Source organism: Orcinus orca, chromosome 18 (genome assembly GCF_937001465.1).
Source record: "Orcinus orca chromosome 18, mOrcOrc1.1, whole genome shotgun sequence".
In the NCBI taxonomy this organism is placed as follows: domain Eukaryota; kingdom Metazoa; phylum Chordata; class Mammalia; order Artiodactyla; family Delphinidae; genus Orcinus; species Orcinus orca.
Genome location: NC_064576.1, coordinates 74451086 through 74468299, shown reverse-complemented (window position 1 = coordinate 74468299; position 17214 = coordinate 74451086). Strand labels below are relative to the sequence as shown.

At 38.5% G+C, this 17214-nt stretch overlaps 1 protein-coding gene across 9 annotated transcripts in view; it reads left to right on the top strand.

The window, feature by feature from the left end:
- The window catches only part of CDK8 (cyclin dependent kinase 8), a 152038-nt gene that overhangs the window by 30087 nt on the left and 104737 nt on the right, over nt 1–17214 (top strand). The window contains exon 1 of one of the 9 annotated variants that reach the window (XM_033409442.2): nt 10231–11301. The exons of the other annotated variants lie outside the window; for them this stretch is intronic. Within the exon in view, the coding sequence (XP_033265333.1) occupies nt 11180–11301 (122 nt within the window). The 5' untranslated portion in view covers nt 10231–11179. Of the gene's footprint in view, nt 1–10230; nt 11302–17214 lie in introns of those variants that run through there. 9 annotated transcript variants of the gene reach the window in all.

Genomic DNA, 17214 nt, shown 5'->3' with positions numbered 1-17214 from the left:
AAGTCATTTGGTAAAAGTTTCTTGGGAAATAGAATACTTCTTTTGTCTCAAATATCACCTCACAAATAATTTACTACTTGTAAAGGAGAAATGTCCCTTTATTTACAGAGAGATCTGACAGTCACCAGCTTAACAAAATTATCAATCTCAGCATCACAGGTAGTGGGAGAGCCCATATCGTGTATCTTCCGATGTGATGCAATAAGAAAAAAAATCACCTATGATGTATTCTCACCCAAATGTTTAACTTAAATCCATAGGTATTTATTATACAATTCCTTCAATTCTTCATTAGGTTTAAAATTTTTCAAACAATAAATTTTTTGGAAGTGTTGACCTTAAAACAGCTGTTTTGCCAGCAAAAATGGGTTTATTTGGGAATAGTAGAGAAGTGCAATTTGGGACAAGCAAGCCATAGCAAAAATCAGGCAAATCCGACAAACAAAGGAGAGGAACGTTATAGAGAAAAAGGAGGAAGTTGGGAGGGTTTGTTTTGAATGAAAGTCCATTGGAGAAAAGTGAGAGTTCAGGGTGATGACATTTTCTTATTGGCTGAGTTGCTGGGGTGGTTGATTTGATGTAGGAGATGCAATGTACACTTTTCCTGTTGGGGCCTGTACTTGATTCTTTCCTGTTGATGACTGTTCTTTTTTTTAACTTTTGGGTTGTTCCACATGGCATGTGGGAACTTCCCTGACCAGGGATCAAACCCGTGCTCCCTGCAGTGGAAGCACAGTCTTAACCACTGGACCACCAGGGAAGTCCTGATGAGTATTCTTTTGGGGTCTGTAATTGATAGTTTTTCTCTATTTGAAGTCAAGTGGCACTGCTTAAAAGCTTCCCCTTCTGGCTTCTGACTCCATTTTAGTGAGATTTCCCTTTATTAATTTTCACAAAAGCATGACTTTTAATGACTGTATCATAATTCTATATAGCTGTATATGACAATTTGTTAAATATAAATCTTTCAGTGAGATTATTTTTATAAGTATTTTTATAAATTATTTTATAGGGATGATTTTTATAAATGGTGGTTTTAAACTTTCAAATATTCCTTTGAAACCTATAACAAAGGTAGCGCTAAAAGTAACCTTGAATGACTATGTTACTTTATGAATATTTCACGTATTTCTCCTTGGAGATCCTGTTCTCATTAGCAGCTGAGCCCTGAGTGCCGCAGAAGACTGCATTGATAAAGCTTTGGGAACAGTGAGATGGGGGCACTAGCAACTATACAGGTCCCATGGTTCTATAAGAGTGAGTAGTTCAAAGTGGTTCCCGTAGGAACCTGGTGTTATCTGTCTATAAGTTAAGCCATTAAGCCACAGGTGGCATGTAGTGGTACCTCAGTGTGATTTTTTTTTTTTTAACTGATAACTGGTGAAAGTGAGCACCTTTTCATATGCTTAATGGCCACTTGAATATCTTCTTTCGTGAAATCTCATTCAGATCTTTTACCTGTTTTTCTACTGGTTTGTCTACCTTTTCCTTACTGACCTGTAGGAATTCCTGATCTTTATTGAGTATTTATGTATTGCAAAAAATTTTCACAGGTTCCATTTGAGGACCTCTGATGCCACAGACTGTCCTGAGAGCCTCAGAGGTTAACTTGGGTAATTTGCACCCAGGCTTCTCCCAATACCCCTTCCTTTTCCAACTCTGGAGATAACCACTGGCATTCTGTACTAGCCTTTTTGAACCTCTTTAAAGATTTAGTCTTATCCTGTCACGAGGGCTAGGATCCTAGTGAGGGTTGCCTGTCTGCCATAATGATCAGCCGGGACATTTTCTTCTACCTTTGTGTTATCTCTCTTTGTTTAATGGGCTTCTATCTTTATAATAGTTATCGTTTTAGGAAGCATTAATGTCTAAATCAAGAATCCTCATTGTTTCCAAGGCATTGCAAAATTATGGACTACCCAAAAGCATACCACTCTCAATTTATATATATTAATCCTTTTATCTCTAGCTAAGCAGCTAGCTAACTGGCAAATTCTGGTGAATGCACTTACTTCTGTCATCTGGGCATATTTTGCCTGTAGCAAGGGGTCACATTCTAGGCGCTGAGATGAGATGTGTCCCAGCATATTCTGCCTCATATTTTCTTGTTTCATTCTTAATATATGACCCATCAACAATGAAGATTAAGTCTGAATTTTCTAGAAGAGTTTCTGTTAAGTCTATTTGGGGCACAGTTAGCCAACAGAGACTAATTTCCCCTTTTTTATGGAATGGAGGAGTAGCAAGGATCAACAAACTTCTTCTGCCAGACAGTAAATGTTTTAGGCTTTGTGGGCCACATAACAGTCTCTGTTGTGTATTCTTTATTTTTTTTAAAGAATCCTTTAACAGTATTAAAAAAACATTCTTAGCTTATGGGCAGTGTGAAAACAGGCTTTTGGGCTGAATTTGGCCCATGGACCATAGTTTGCTGACCCTTGAAGTATTACAACAATGAATGGAAATGTGTGAGGGATAAAGTAATAGGATTTTATATGAGCTTATCCTCTTGCTGAGACATACTCTGTCTTTCCAGTGAGCAATAAAGATTGTGCAGCAGGAGGACCTTGGAGTTGAAAGAAGATCCTCAAACGAAGTGGACAGAAGACTTTGACTACTGTGGCTATTCTTAGACAGATTGGGTAGTCTTTTGCCACTGGGTCAAGAGAAATTTTAGTAACCTCTTGATCTCTTATGACTCCCATGAAGTTAAGTCAGTACATTGAGGGCTTGTTCAGATCTCTCATGGATGGATTGGTAGAAAAGTTTATGATGATTAGGTAATCTCAGAGTAGAAAGTTGCTGAAGTGCTCATTTTAAATTGCAAAAGATCTGTTCATGTTTAGGTTTCCAGGGAAGAGCTGTAATCATTGAGGACTTGGTTAAATCATTTAATAATCATACAATTATAGGAAAATGGGAACCCATTGCCTGCAGTAGTCAGTGAGATCTAGGAGTCTTTGTAATTGTCTCTTAGTTACATGCCTTGGAAAGTTTTGAACAATTTGTAATTTGTCAATAATAAGGGATCTACCTCCATAGGATATATCATGTATTAGTTAGTATACTTTAATAATGTCATAACTTCTTTTTGGAAATCTTATGTCCTTTCTGAGCTAAAATAGAAAAATGTAATCAATCTTAGATCTTACCTCACCCTTTTTTTTTTTTAATATTTATTTCTTTAGGCTGTGCTGAGTCTTAGTTGCAGCACACAGGATCTTTGTTGTGGCATGCGGGATCTTTAGTTGCAGCATGTGAACTCTTAGTTGCAGCATGCATGTGGGATCTAGTTCCTGACCAGGGATCGAACCTGGGCCCCCTGCATTGGGAGTGCAGAGTCCACCAGGGAAGTCCCTTACCTCACTTTTTGAACACAACGAAAGATCGGTCACCTATTAGACTAGAGTAGAAGCCCATGCAAATTTAAGATCCTTGAGGTACTGGTTGAGGACTTGCTGAAAAATTGGAGGGTGCCTCTGTGAACTCTTGGGGCATAACTATCCAGATGTATTGTTGACTTTCCCAAGGCAAACAAGTGTTGACTATTTTGATCTAAAGGAACACTATAGAAAGACACAGATCTACAAGTGTGAAATATACAGCTTCAGGAGGCAGTGAAGATAATATTTTGGTTTGGTTCTGTAGGAAAGTGAGATGGGAGGGGAAATGAATTATCCTATTTGTGACCCTGAGATACTGAATAAATTTATATCCCTTTCCATTTTGTTTTTGTTCTAAATCATGAAGATGGGAGTATTACAAGGATTAGTGTGAGGTATGAGTTCTTTGCAAGGTTTTCAATTGTTGGTTTTAGTCCTTTTAGCTTCTGCTTTTAGAGAGTATTGTCTAAATTTGGGTAGACGTTTGGATGAGGTAATCCAGGCCTTGATGGGTTTAGCCCTAATAAAGCTGCCAATATCAGTAGACTTTCCCCCCCACACACACAAAAAGTCAGACTCCTAACAGTGTTGAATTGGGGCTTGGTTTAAATAAGGAGACACCAGTAAATTAGCTATGACCTGATTATTGGTTAGGAAGATTTCAAGGAATGGGCCATTAGGAGAACATTTAATCTAGTAATTCCTTTTACCAATAGATTCCTCCCTGTTAAATTCCCTGGAGTGGTATCATATAGGAGAAAGAAAATGTTCCTGTTAAAGGCCTGCCAGTGAGTTGAGGGTAGTATGTGAGAATGTCTGAAGGTTATTAGAGGTGCCACCACTGAAGTTGTTTGTCAGCTCCAAGGGAGAGGTTCCGTAATAGTGGTAGGGTTTAATTAAGATTGTTACAGCACTAGCAGTAATACGGATTTTGCAAGGTTGTCCTTTAATATTTAGAGAAATTTCTCCTTGTGAGTTTAAGGATAAAATGTGACATTCTCCATCATATCCCCTTCCTTGATCACCCACTTTTTTTTTTATCCTTCACTTTCTTAACAATGGCAGAACTATTGGTTTTCCATTGTCCTTTCTAATTATAGTATCTACAAGTGTCTTTATCAAGAGACTCATTTATTAACTTGGAGGTTCTATACTCCTGCTATTCCTTTGATGGTTATTCTAGGTATTAAAAGATGCATCTTTGACTTAACCATGTGTAATATTAATTGGTGCATTTACTCTTTTCCCAAATAGTACAAGAATATTAGAGCACTTCAACCCCATTTACTCCCCCCATCCCTGACTTAATATGACAGTGTTGTATCTTTTAATTCTGTAAGTTTATACTCTACAAGATATTACCATTGTTGTATACAGTTAATATTCCTTTAGAATTACAACCATTTTTTCCATTTCTTATTCCTTCCTGCATTATTGTGCTTCCTTTTTGGATCATTTTCTTTCTACCTGAAGAATACTCCATAGTATTTTGTTTACTGTGGTACTCTTAACAAATTCTCTCTTTTAGTTTGTCTGAAAATGCCACCATTTTACTGGGTGTAGAATTCTAGATTAGCAATTTTTTGCTTTCAGTATTTTAAGATATTGTTACTCTTCTGTTTTGTGTTGATTCTGTCAAGAAATCAGCTGTTGGTCTAATGAACTGTTCCTTTGCAGGTAATGTGTCTGCATTATCATGCTTCGTTTTGGATCATTTTCTCTACCTGAAGATCACCCTTTTTACTTAGGCTGCTATGATTCATAATGCTTCGTGAATCTGTAATTTATTGTCATTAGTTTTGAAAAATTCTCAGCCATTGTCTTATTAAATATTGGTTGTACCCTCTGTCTCTCTTTTGTTTCTTTCTCCTCTCTTGATGGGATCCAATTATATGCATGCTAGCCCTTCTCATCTGTATTACTTATGTCTCTGATTTTCTCCTTCATGGTTTTCATCATTTTGTCATTCTATTCTTTATTTTGAATATTTTCTTATGATATAGCTTCCAGTTCATTAATAATCCCTTCTGCTGTACTTCTTCTGTTTTTAAGTTCGTCCATTGTATTATTAAATGCAGTCATTTTTTCAGTTTTAGAACTTTTTCTTTTCTCCTCAAAAATCTGTTGTGTTCTTTTCTTGGGCATTTGAGATTCTGTCAGAATTCTCAGTGTTTTATCATCTTGAATATTGTATGCTTAGTTAGCCCTTACGAGTCTATTTGTATTGTTTGCAGTTTCTGCTAGTTGTTTTGTCTCCTTGTGTGCTTGGTTATTTTTAACTGTGTTTTAGACATTGTGTTTGAAACTTTTCTGTCGAAATAACTTTATGCCTAGGAGGTAGTATCTTCTAACAATGAGCACCTTTATCTGGTGCCTGAAGGAGCTAGCAATCTGGGACTACATTAATCTGTTTTCAAGCTTTGATATTTGAAGCTGAGCTTCAGTCCTCGTGAGAGTCAGTATAGTTCTTGTTTCTTAGAGTACTGCTCTTTAGGGTGTCAATCAAAAGTGCATGGGCACTCCTTGACACCCTTTCCTTCTTTCTCCTTGGCTTTAGTGGTCCTTGGACTGTAAGTTTTATCTCCTTAGTCGTGCAGGGCTATCAGAGGCATCATTCAGCTCCTCAATAGCCTCTTTGTAGAGCTAAACATATCTCTTTGGCTATCATTAAATCCTGAGTTAGCTTGTCAATTATCTACTTTTTGTACCATATAAATTGTTTTTATTTTATTATAGTTTTTCTTACAGTCTCAGGCCAGTGATATTCTTTTTATTTGTTTGTTTGAATAATTGGAATCCTTTTTTTTCTTTTCAAATGAAATGTTTTGTAGAAAAGTAAGAAGCAATAAAAAGAGGATCTGTTTAGGTTGAAGCAGGGCCAAGGCCTTGATTCTTCTGTACTTCCTTCCCTTTTCCCCTTACTGCTCCTGAGTGATCTCATTAAAATCTTAAGGCTCTGTGAAAGTTTAAAAAATTTGTCTTGAAAGAAAACCTCACATCAGAAGCCTTTAAACATATTTGAGGCATATAAAGAGACATAATAAAAAACATAATGAACACTTTTATTTTTCTACTTAAGGAATAAAACATTAGAAAGTTCAAGCTCCTTGTGCGCCCTTTGTGGGAGGGAGAGTAATGCTTACCCCCACAGAAGATGTCCATGTCCTAAGCCCCAGAGCCTTTGAATATGTTCAGTTAACTGGCAGAGGGAAATTAAATTTGCAGATGGCATTAAGGTTTCTTATCAGTTGACCTTAAAATAGGAAGATTATTCTGGATTAACTGAGTGGGCCCAGTGTAATCACAAAGATCCTTAAAAGTGGAAGAGGGAAATGGAAGAGATGTGGCAGCAGAAGCCAGGTCAGAGCGGCATGGTATGAGAAGGGCTTCACCCATTGTTTCTTGCTTTGAAGATGGAGGAAGAAGCCCATGAGCAAAGGAATGTGGTGGTTGCCTCTGTAAGTTGGAAAGGGCAGGAAACTGATTCTCACCCAGGGCCTCCCAAAAAGAGTGCAGCCTGCTGGCACTCTTCATCTTAGCTCACTGAGACCCATGTTGGACTTCCAACTTACTGCTCTGTAATATAATACATTCGTGTTATTTTAAGCCAAGTTTGTAGTAACTTGTTAGAGCAGCAATAAGAAGCTAATACACCCTCCCTGATCAAATTTACATCTCTCACCCTAGAAGTAACAAACATGCTGCTGTTAAAATTGCTATGGATGCCTTTATCCCTCCATACCATATATGTGTTAAGTAGTGCTGTGAATGTGTTTAAACTTCATGTAAAGGGTATTGAATGGTACTTACCCTGTATCTGTCCAAAGAATTCTTTTCATCTTGCAAAAACTGAAACTCTGTCCCCATTAAGCACTAAGGCCCCATTCTCCCTCCCCCAGCCCCTGAAGACCACCGTTTCATTTTTTGTCTCTAGTACCTCACGTAAGTGGACTTACTGTATTTGTGAGCCATAGGTTTTTAACCTGTTCTCTCCATCATATTTCCCTCATTTCAGTTTTCCCCACATAACAGCTGGTGTGATCTTCTTAAAATGTCACTTTGATCATGTCTCTTCATTGGCTTCTCATTGCATTTTGTGATGACTCACAATCTTTCACATGCCCTCCCCGTCCTGGGTGATTGGGCTTCACCTCCATTGTCACCTCTCATCATTCCCTTCCCTGTTGGACGAGTTTCAGCCCCTCCTAAGCACCAAGTTCCTTCTTGCCTCAGGGAACCTGGTGCCTTGTGGACTGCTGATGTTAACATCTGGAATAAGATCTAGCAAATAATAAATATGCATTAAAACAGTTGAATAAGTGAAAACAAACTTTCTATCTATATTTTATTGGAAAAAAGGGGGCCACCCAGCAGAGATTTCTCATCCTGCCTTCTTTTCACCTTAGACCTTGTTAAAGAGCTACCTCACATTTTCTTTGTTCTTTACTGTGGCTTTCTGTTCTAGTTCTCCTCTTTGCCCTTTCTTCTATTACAATGCATTTGGCTTCAAATAATAGAAAATTCTATCTCAAAATGATTTTTCAGTAAGGAAGTTTCGATATCTTACAAAACCCTTAAATCAAGATTTAAGGCAGCCTCCAGCCATTCTCCAGGCGCAGCACCTCACTGTTGTCATTGAGATGCCAGGCTCCTTCCCTCTCTGTCCTGTCGCCTTCAGCATTAGCTTCATCCTGAGGCAGATCCTCTCATGCAGGTAAAATAGTTACAGGCACGTGGGGCTCCGCTTCCTAAGAGAGAGATTCTCTCTTCCAGAGGCTCTTTGATGATCAAGTCACGCCCCCGCCCCTCCTTCTCAGGGAAGCCACCCAGCAGTCTTCACATGACTCATTGGCCAGAATTGGTTCATAGCCTGTCTCTGAACTAATCATAGGCAAGGGAAGTAAAATTACTTTTGGACCATTCTGGCTCACCTGGGGGCTAGGGAGGGCTCATCTTCTTTTTTTGTTTTTTTTTAATATAGTGCACCAAACCTGTCTTGCTCCTTTTTTAAAAAAAAAAAAGTTTTATTTAGTTGTTTTTGGCTGTGTTGGGTCTTTGGTGCTGTGCACAGGCTTTCTTTTAGTTGCGGCGAGCGGGGGCCCCTCTTCTTGGCGGTGCGCGGGCTTCTCACTGCGGTGGCTTCTCTTGTTGCGGAGCATGGGATCTAGGCGCGTGGGCTTCAGTAGCTGTGGCGCACGGGCTCTAGAGCGCAGGCTCAGTAGTTGTGGTGCACGGGCTTAGTTGTTCCGTGGCATGTGGAATCTTCCTGGACCAGGGATCAAACCTGTGTCGCCTGCATTGACAGGTGGATTCTTAACCACTGCACTAGCAGGGAATCCCCAGGGCTCATCTTCTTTTGAGGCACATAGTTACATTAAGGAACAGTAAATAAACCTGAACAAAACAGCATTCTGTAAGAAGGAATCAGGAGGAATGGATACTGGGTAAGTAACCAACAGTGTCAACTGCATATATGCTGTGCCAGACCCTGTGACAGCAAGTATTTGTCACTTTTCCTTGAAGGTGTCCCTTCTCCTTTCTAACCTCTAACCCTCTTTGTATGATCTGGTGCTTCTGTGCTCATCTTGTTTTGATCCTTCTTACCTTTCGTAAACGTCGGCATATTACTTTCAATTTGTATGCAATTGAAGTTATCAGTATAAAGTAGACAGTTATATCTCTAAGATCTTTGTTATAATCCTCATGTTAACCACAAAGCAAAAACCTACAGTTGATACACAAAAGGTAAAGAGAAGGGAATCAACACATGCCACTGCAGAAAATCATTGATTCGTTAAGGAAGTCGGCAAGAGAGGTTGAAGGAATATGGGAATTACCAGTAAGCCAGAAAACAGTTATTAAGGTGACATTAGTGAGTCCTTATCTATCAATAATTACTCTAAATGTGAATGGGTTAAAATCTCCAATCAAAAGACATAGAGTAACTGAATAAATTAAAAAACAAGACCCAACTATATGTTGCCTATAAGAAACTCCCTTTAGTGTCAAGGGACACACATAGGCTCAAAGTGAAAGGATGGAGGGCTTCCCTGGTGGCGCAGTGGTTGAGAGTCCGCCTGCCGATGCAGGGGATACGGGTTCGTGCCCCGGTCCGGGAAGATCCCACATGCTGTGGAGCGGCTGGGCCCGTGAGCCATGGCTGCTGAGCCTGCGCATCCGGAGCCTGTGCTCCGCAACGGGAGAGGCCACAGCAGTGAGAGGCCCACGTACCACACACACACACACAAAAGTGAAAGGATGGAAAAAGATAGTCCATGCAAGTAGAAACCAAAAGAGAGCAGGAGTAGCTATACTTAAGTCAGATAAGACAGACTTTAACTTGAAACCTGTAGCAAGAGATTCTTTAAAAGTCAATGGTAAAGGGTTTATTTCACCAAGAGAATAATATAGCAATCATAAATATATACCCCCCAACATTGGAGCACCCAAATATATTAAGTATAAACTAACAGATACAAAGGGGGAAATATGATACGATATGGTAAGGGACTTCAGTAACCCACTTTCATCCAGGCAGAAATCAGTAAGGAAAGATTGGACTTGAACCATACTTTAGACCAAATGGACCTAACAGACATATATATATATATATATATCACATTCCATCAAACAGCAGCAGAATATACATTGTTCTCAAGCACACATGGAACATTCTCCAGGATAGATCATATGTTAAGCTATAAAACAGGTATTAGCAACTACCACAAGGGTGTGACTCCCTCTCTGAACCTGCCTGTGTGTCTATCCACACGTATTGTACTTTTTCCTCCTAATAAACACTTTACTTGCTTCACTACAAAAAAAAAAAAAAAGGTTTTAGCAAATTTAGGAAGATTGAAATCATATCACCTGACTTTTCTGACCACAGTGGTATGAAACTAGAAATCAGTAACGGGAAGAAACCTGCAGAATTCACAGAATGTGGAAATTAACACACTCTTGAATAACCAACCAATGGGTCAGAGAAGAAACTGAAAAGGAGATAAGAAAATACGTTGAAACAAACACAACTGGAAATACAACATATCAAAACTTTTGGGATGTGTTAAAAACAGCTCTATGAAGGAAGTTTATAGTGATACACACCTACAATAAGAAACAAGAAAGATCTGAAATAAACAACCTCACTTTACACCTCAAGGAACTAGGAAAAGAACAAACTAAGCACAAAGTTAGCATAAAGAAGGAAATACCAAAGATCAATGCAGAAATAAATGAAATAGAGACTAGAAAGACGATAGAAAAGATCAATGAAACTAAGCTGTTTTTTGAAAGATAAACAAAACTGACAAACCTTTAGCTAGACTAAGAAAATAAAGAGACAGGATTATTCAAATAATGTCAGAAATGAAAGACGAGATATTACAAACGGTACCACGGAAATACAAAGGATCATACGAGACTACTATGGACAATTACAAGCCAACAAATTGGATAACGTAGAAGAATGGACGAATTCTTAGAAACATACAACCTACCAAGACTGAATCATGAAGAAATAGAAAATCTGAAGAGACCAAAACGAGTAAGGAGATTGAATCGGTAATTGAAAACCTCCCAACACAGAAAAGCCCAGGACCAGATGGTTTCCTTATGGAATTCTGCTAAACATGTAAAGAAGAATTAACACCAGTTCTTCTCAAACTCTTTCAAAAAATTGAAGAGGAGAGGATCACTGTTAAATTTATTTTTTGAGGCCAACATACCCTGGTACTAAAGCCAGGTAAGGACACTACAAGAAAGAAAAACTACAGTTCAATATTTGATGAATATAGATGCAAAAATTTTCAACAAAATATTTGCAAACCCAAGTCAGCATTACATTAAAAGGTTTATGCATCATGATCAAATGGAATATATCCCTGGCATGCAAAGATGCTTCATCATACGCAAATCAGTAAGTATGATACACCACGTTAATAGAATGAAAGATAAAAATCATATGATCATCTTAATAGATGCAGAAAAAGCATTAGACAAAATATAGCCTTTTTTTAATGATAAAAACTCTCAACAAAGTGGGTATAGAGGGAAAGTACCTCAAAATAATGAGTCATATATAACAAGCCCACAGCTAACATCATACTCAATGGTGAAAAGCTCCAAGCTGGTTTTTTTCCCCAAGTGGGAAATTAATTTTTCCCACTACCTTTACATTTTGGGATTAATCTAGTTCTGATAATTATGGGTACTTCCCTCCTTTCCTGTAGTCTTATTGTGCCTTTTCTCTTGGCTTCAAACCACTCAGAATGTTAATTTGTTAAATCATAGGTTTTATACACAATTAAAATTTTTTCACCTCTTTGCTCTCTTTCAGTTTTATACAATTGAAAGATTATAGATATGTGAATGCTACAAATAAAACTTGAACATTCAGGTGGTCTTTTGTTTTAAGGTATCAGACCTATTTTTTTGTTGTTCATAGAATATATGACAACAGCTTTAAATGAAAAGTTTTTGATAGCTTATATCTGCTCATTGCCAGATAAGTTGTTAGTTAGACACTGACAGGAGCAGAGTTTGAGAGTGTGTGTGTGTGTGTGTTTGTGTGTTTTAATGACAAGCAAAATAGTGTGTTAGCTCATGTAGATAGAGGAGGTGTGTTCATTCACACGTGACCCATTTGCACTGTGGTGAAGCTGCCTGAGAGTATTTTAACTGGAAGCAATTTGTAAACGAGTTGGTAGCCACACTTTCAGAACAAACTGATAGAGCCTTGTGGGGAGATATTTTCTGGAATGACTGCCTGTGTTTGAGGTCCAGGTTTGCTGCTGTCTAGCCTTGTGACTTTGGATTCTCTGTCCTTGTATGTAAGATAGGATAATGATTGTAAGTTGTTGTGAGTCATTATTAAACACAACTCTTGCTGTATAAGGGATAATCTGTCATAGCTATGTAAACTGTATAATAACCATGGTACATTTTTTCTTCATGAAACACCTGTATAATTATTCTCATGTCTATTTGAGTTAAAATAGTACTATGGCCAGTTAGTAACTTAACTATACTAAAAAATTATTTTCTTCTTCTTCTTCCTCTGTGTATACATATACACACATGTATATTGGGATGTATATCTGTATATATCTCTCTGTATATATGGGTAAGTATACATGTATATATGTATACACTATATATGTATACATGTACACACATTTACACATGTATTTTAGATATATTTATGTACGTGCATAAATATTTATACAGAAAGCATGTATGCATCCTCTCTATACATAACTACATACATGCAAAACACATTTTATGTAAATTGTTCCAGATCATGTGAGGCATGGACTTTAACATGCGTTTATCTTAAGTGCTTAGTGTAGTACTTGGTATGTGGAAAGTGCTTGTTACGCGTTGTCATCATCTCCTGGGAGTCCCACTCTTTGTCTCCCTGTCTGGAAGTCACATTTGTTGAATATACACTTGTGGAGAAATAGGCTTTCTGGTATTTGGGGAAGTTGGGGGCAGAGGTATGCTTCCCACTCCTGGGAAATGTCTCTGCTTCCTCCCCGCAGGTGACCTTGCTCCCAGAATTAGGAGAACACAGGGCTTATAAATCTACTAGTAGAGTGATTTTTTGCAGAATGGTGTGAAAGTGCCAAATACAAAAGATTACTATTGATATTGCTGCAAGACTTAAGCTTCTCCAATCTGACCCGACCCCGACCGGCAGCTAGTGCCCCCCCAGCCCTGCCCACTTGGAGATATACTGCATCTTTTCTTATTCCGTGCAGCCATCTCGTTTCTGGTGAGATGTTACATCCTTAGCTAATTACAGTGAGTCCCTGGCCAATTTTACCTTATGTGTGATTGAGGTGGGGCAGGGCTGGAAGGAAACGGGAGAAAGAGACAGGTTTCTTCTTTCCTGTGAAGCCCAGCACCTGTATCTGGGATTGTTCTTAGGCAGCTGGCTTGAGTTTATCACTCTTTAATTCCACTGCTGTTCACTTATGTATTGAAAATAGCAAAATTTATAGTTTGGGTACTTGTTATTTGATTTTTGGATTATTGACAATAGCTTCCTAATTAACATTCTTGCCTCCAATCTTTTTTTTTTTAGATTTTGAGATTAATTCTGATTGAGGTTGACAATTCTTATTCATTATGGTATTCAACAAATATAAAGTATAACTGCATGGATTTAATACACTTTATAAAAAATTGAAATATAGTTGATATACAATATTATGTTAGTTTCAGGCGTATAACATAGTGATTCAACTTTTTTTTCTTTTTTTAACACCTTTATTGGAGTATAATTGCTTTACAATGGTGTGTTAGTTTCTGCTTTATAACAAAGTGAATCAGGTATACATATACATATATTCCCATATCTCCTCCCTCTTGCGTCTCCCTCCCACCCTCCCTATTCCACCCTTCTAGGTGGTCACAAACCACCTAGCTGATCTCCCTGTGCTATGTGCTTGCCTCCAATCTTGATCCTACTAGTGTGTGCTGATGTTGTGTGATTTTTAAGTCTAATCTAATCAGATCTTAATTTTATTGTGTTTAACATTGTCAAATATCTATGTAATTCTGTTGAAATTTTCATAAATTTTACATATCTTTGGCATTTGCCAAATTTAACTCTCCTCCCACCATAATTTTTTCCCCGTAATTTTAGGAAGTTTTATTTTTGTACTTGAGTAGTGATAGTTCCATTTAACTGATTGTTTTTGCTGTTTTTTGTACATGGAATTGAGTTGAAAATACTGCTCGATACATGGCATCCTGGCATTGTCAGTCTGTACAAGGCCCTACGTTTTTCTTTATTTTTCATCCTCTCATCTCTGTCCCATTCTCTTCTTCCATTATAATAGGCTCCCATTCTTATGAATTTAAAAGGTAGATTAAGGGAAAAACATTTATAGGGTACCTTAATAGCACATCAATCTTGAGTACTTATTCACAATAATACTTGGAGTACAACACGTTAATATTTAAGAAATGTTCAGGTGTATTCACATGCCCGATGTAATGCTACTTTTAAGAAGAAAATGTTTGGGGCCAAGTAGAAATAAATTAGGCAGATATGCGAAATAGCAGGGAAGACCAGTTATTAGGGAGGAAAATATTACACATTAATTTCTGTTTTCATTGTTGCTCATTTCTTCTAGCACGAATATTAAGGAGAAAAAGAATGATTATATGACCAGTGTCAAAATATAGTTCTTGAAGTCAGGATGCCTGATTATATAACTTTACTCTTTGTAGAGTTATGTTCAGAAAAATGACACTGGGAAGGTGATCTAAGAAAGATAGGTTGGTAGTTGTCTTTGATGGAAACCCCCTACATTTAGTGATATCTGATCATGTTACTGTAATCTTGTAACTAAACAGACAGAAAGGACCAGGAGTTTCTTTCCAGTTTCCAAGGTTAGAAATACTTTTTAAGCTCTGCATAGCTTTTTTTCCAAACAAGGTAAAGATGTATTTGAAGTATGAGAGCTAACAAATTGAGCTTAAATCCCACAAGATAATGCAGAGGAGAGAGATTCATAGCTAGGTTTACAAGAAGCTTTGTAACTTCTTGGAGTTTGGCCTCTGGAGTTGCCAAGAGACTTGAAAGTACCTCCTGTTGGGTCTATCTTGCTCACTGGTGTATCTCAGGTACTGTAGCTGTGCCGAGCACAGGAATGCCCCCAAATCAAGAATTAGTAGGTCTAATAATCTTTTAAATAAGCTTATGTCATTAACCAGCAAGTTAACTTGTGGATTTCATTTGTCAGAATGATCAAAAGAGCAAAACATGTTAACTACGACAAGGAATTTTAAGCAAAGTATAGCATGGCTAGTTAGAATGTGTTCTCTAAGAGCTGACCCGATGTAAATTAAAGGGACTGGTGTTTCAATTTGCTTTAATGCATTGTGACTTCATGTAAGGTAATTGGGCATCATGAATGTTACAGGCCACCGGAATGCACCTGTAGGAAAGTTTACTTGCCTGCTGCAGCAAGGGCAAGTGCACAACCTGGGAACCAGAGCAAGTGGGGCTTCGTCGGTAGGTTTGGGCTGAATGATTCTAAGGAGAGATTGGGAAGTAGACCAGCTCTGCATTGGATACTGTTGTGAGGTGGGGTCAGTTTGGTAATTGGGTATCTGAGTATTCTGTTCAGAGGTAGGCGGAATGAAGCAGAGCTGGGGACTCATTGGTAAGAGAGCAGTAATCACTCAAAAAAGGGCCATTTTAGTCATTTTGCCATTCTGGTGTGGCCTTGGGCAAAACTTTATTTCCTGTTTGCCTTTTCTACAGAGGCCTTGCTGCTAATCTGTTAGGGATATCACAATCTGATTTTCAGTGGGGTTTATTTTCACTTTCTTAGTCCCTCTTTTTGGCCAGATTCAGCCATTGAGGATATTGTTCTGTGAAATCCAGATCTTCTCTGTGCTGGAATTCTGTTGATCAGGAGACTTCAGAGAGTCTCATCTACTGTTGGACTGCAGTCAGTTCTTTGTGACTACTTTTTGTTGTTGTGGGGTCAGTTATTGAATCATGCAAAGCAAAAATGGCTGTGCACATATAAGACTCTGGAGATCACATTTGAACTCTAGAACACTGACAAATGCTGAGAGATTACGGACAGTTTGTAGTCTACTTCTAAGCCAAGAGCCAAGGTCCCAAGTGTGGTTTTGGTGTAGACAGAAACTTTCCTAGGTTTGACATCAGAGGGGCTGTCTGTCTTATTTACTATTTTAGTTTACCATTTTATGGACTTCCCTGGTGGTGCAGTGGTTAAGAATCTGCCTGCCAATGCAGGGGACGTGGGTTCAAGCCCCGGTCTGGGAAGATCCCACATGCTGCGGAACAGCTAAGCCCGTGCACCACAACTACTGAGCCTGCGCTCTAGAGCCTTCAAGCCACACTACTGAAGCCTGCGCGTCACAACTACTGAAGCCCATGCACCTAGAGCCCGCGTGCCGAAGAGTAGCCCCTGCTCGCCACAGCTAGAGAAAGCCTGCGAGCAGCAACAAAGACCCAGTGCAGCCAAAAAGAAATAAAAAACAAAACAAAAGAAAGAGTTGCTTAGTAGTTGAGTGTAATTGCCCAAGAACTAGAGTGAGCTGAGTTGCACCCAAAAGAAAGTGGCTACAATCTCAACAGTTGGCTTGTTTGCATATTTTAGTGAAATCCTGAGCAAATTGCAGCCAGGTATGAGACTCATACAAGGAGTGACTGGGGATGCAAAGAGCAATATTATAGGTATCATTGTTAGAGATAACAAGTATCTGTTAAAAATTCAGAAATTTAAAGCAGCAGAGAGGAAGGGAAGAGCTGGCGGTGCGGGAAGGTGGGGAAAGCATGCAGATTAAAGCCTGACTGTCTTTGGTTCTGGCCATTTAGATTTTGTTCCGTAAGCCCTGGGGGTGGAAGCTCTCTCTCTCATGCTGCTTGATCCAAAGGTCTTGGGTATAAGCTTTCTCATTCTAAGACCATCTTCTGGACGATTCTTAGCAATCCTCAATTTGGGGTCTCTGGCTGGACAGTCTTCCAGTAACTTGAGGAAGTGTTGTGTTGTTGTAATTGAGAGCTATGGATCCAAGGAGTTTTACTGCAGAATATGGCAAGGTCATTTCCATGGGGGTTCAAGTACAGTCTTTCCCTAATGATGCTTCAAAAATAGCCAAACACCTAATCCGAGCGCATGTAGAGCTGATTAAGTGTCTGGCAAGGGAAGATAGTTGTTTACATCAGTGATAAGGTTGAACAGTTCTGGAAAATTATTTTGTTAACCAGAATTATTATGTCACATAATTATCATTTCTTTTCTGTGATGGAAATAATTAAGATATAGTCTCTTAGCAA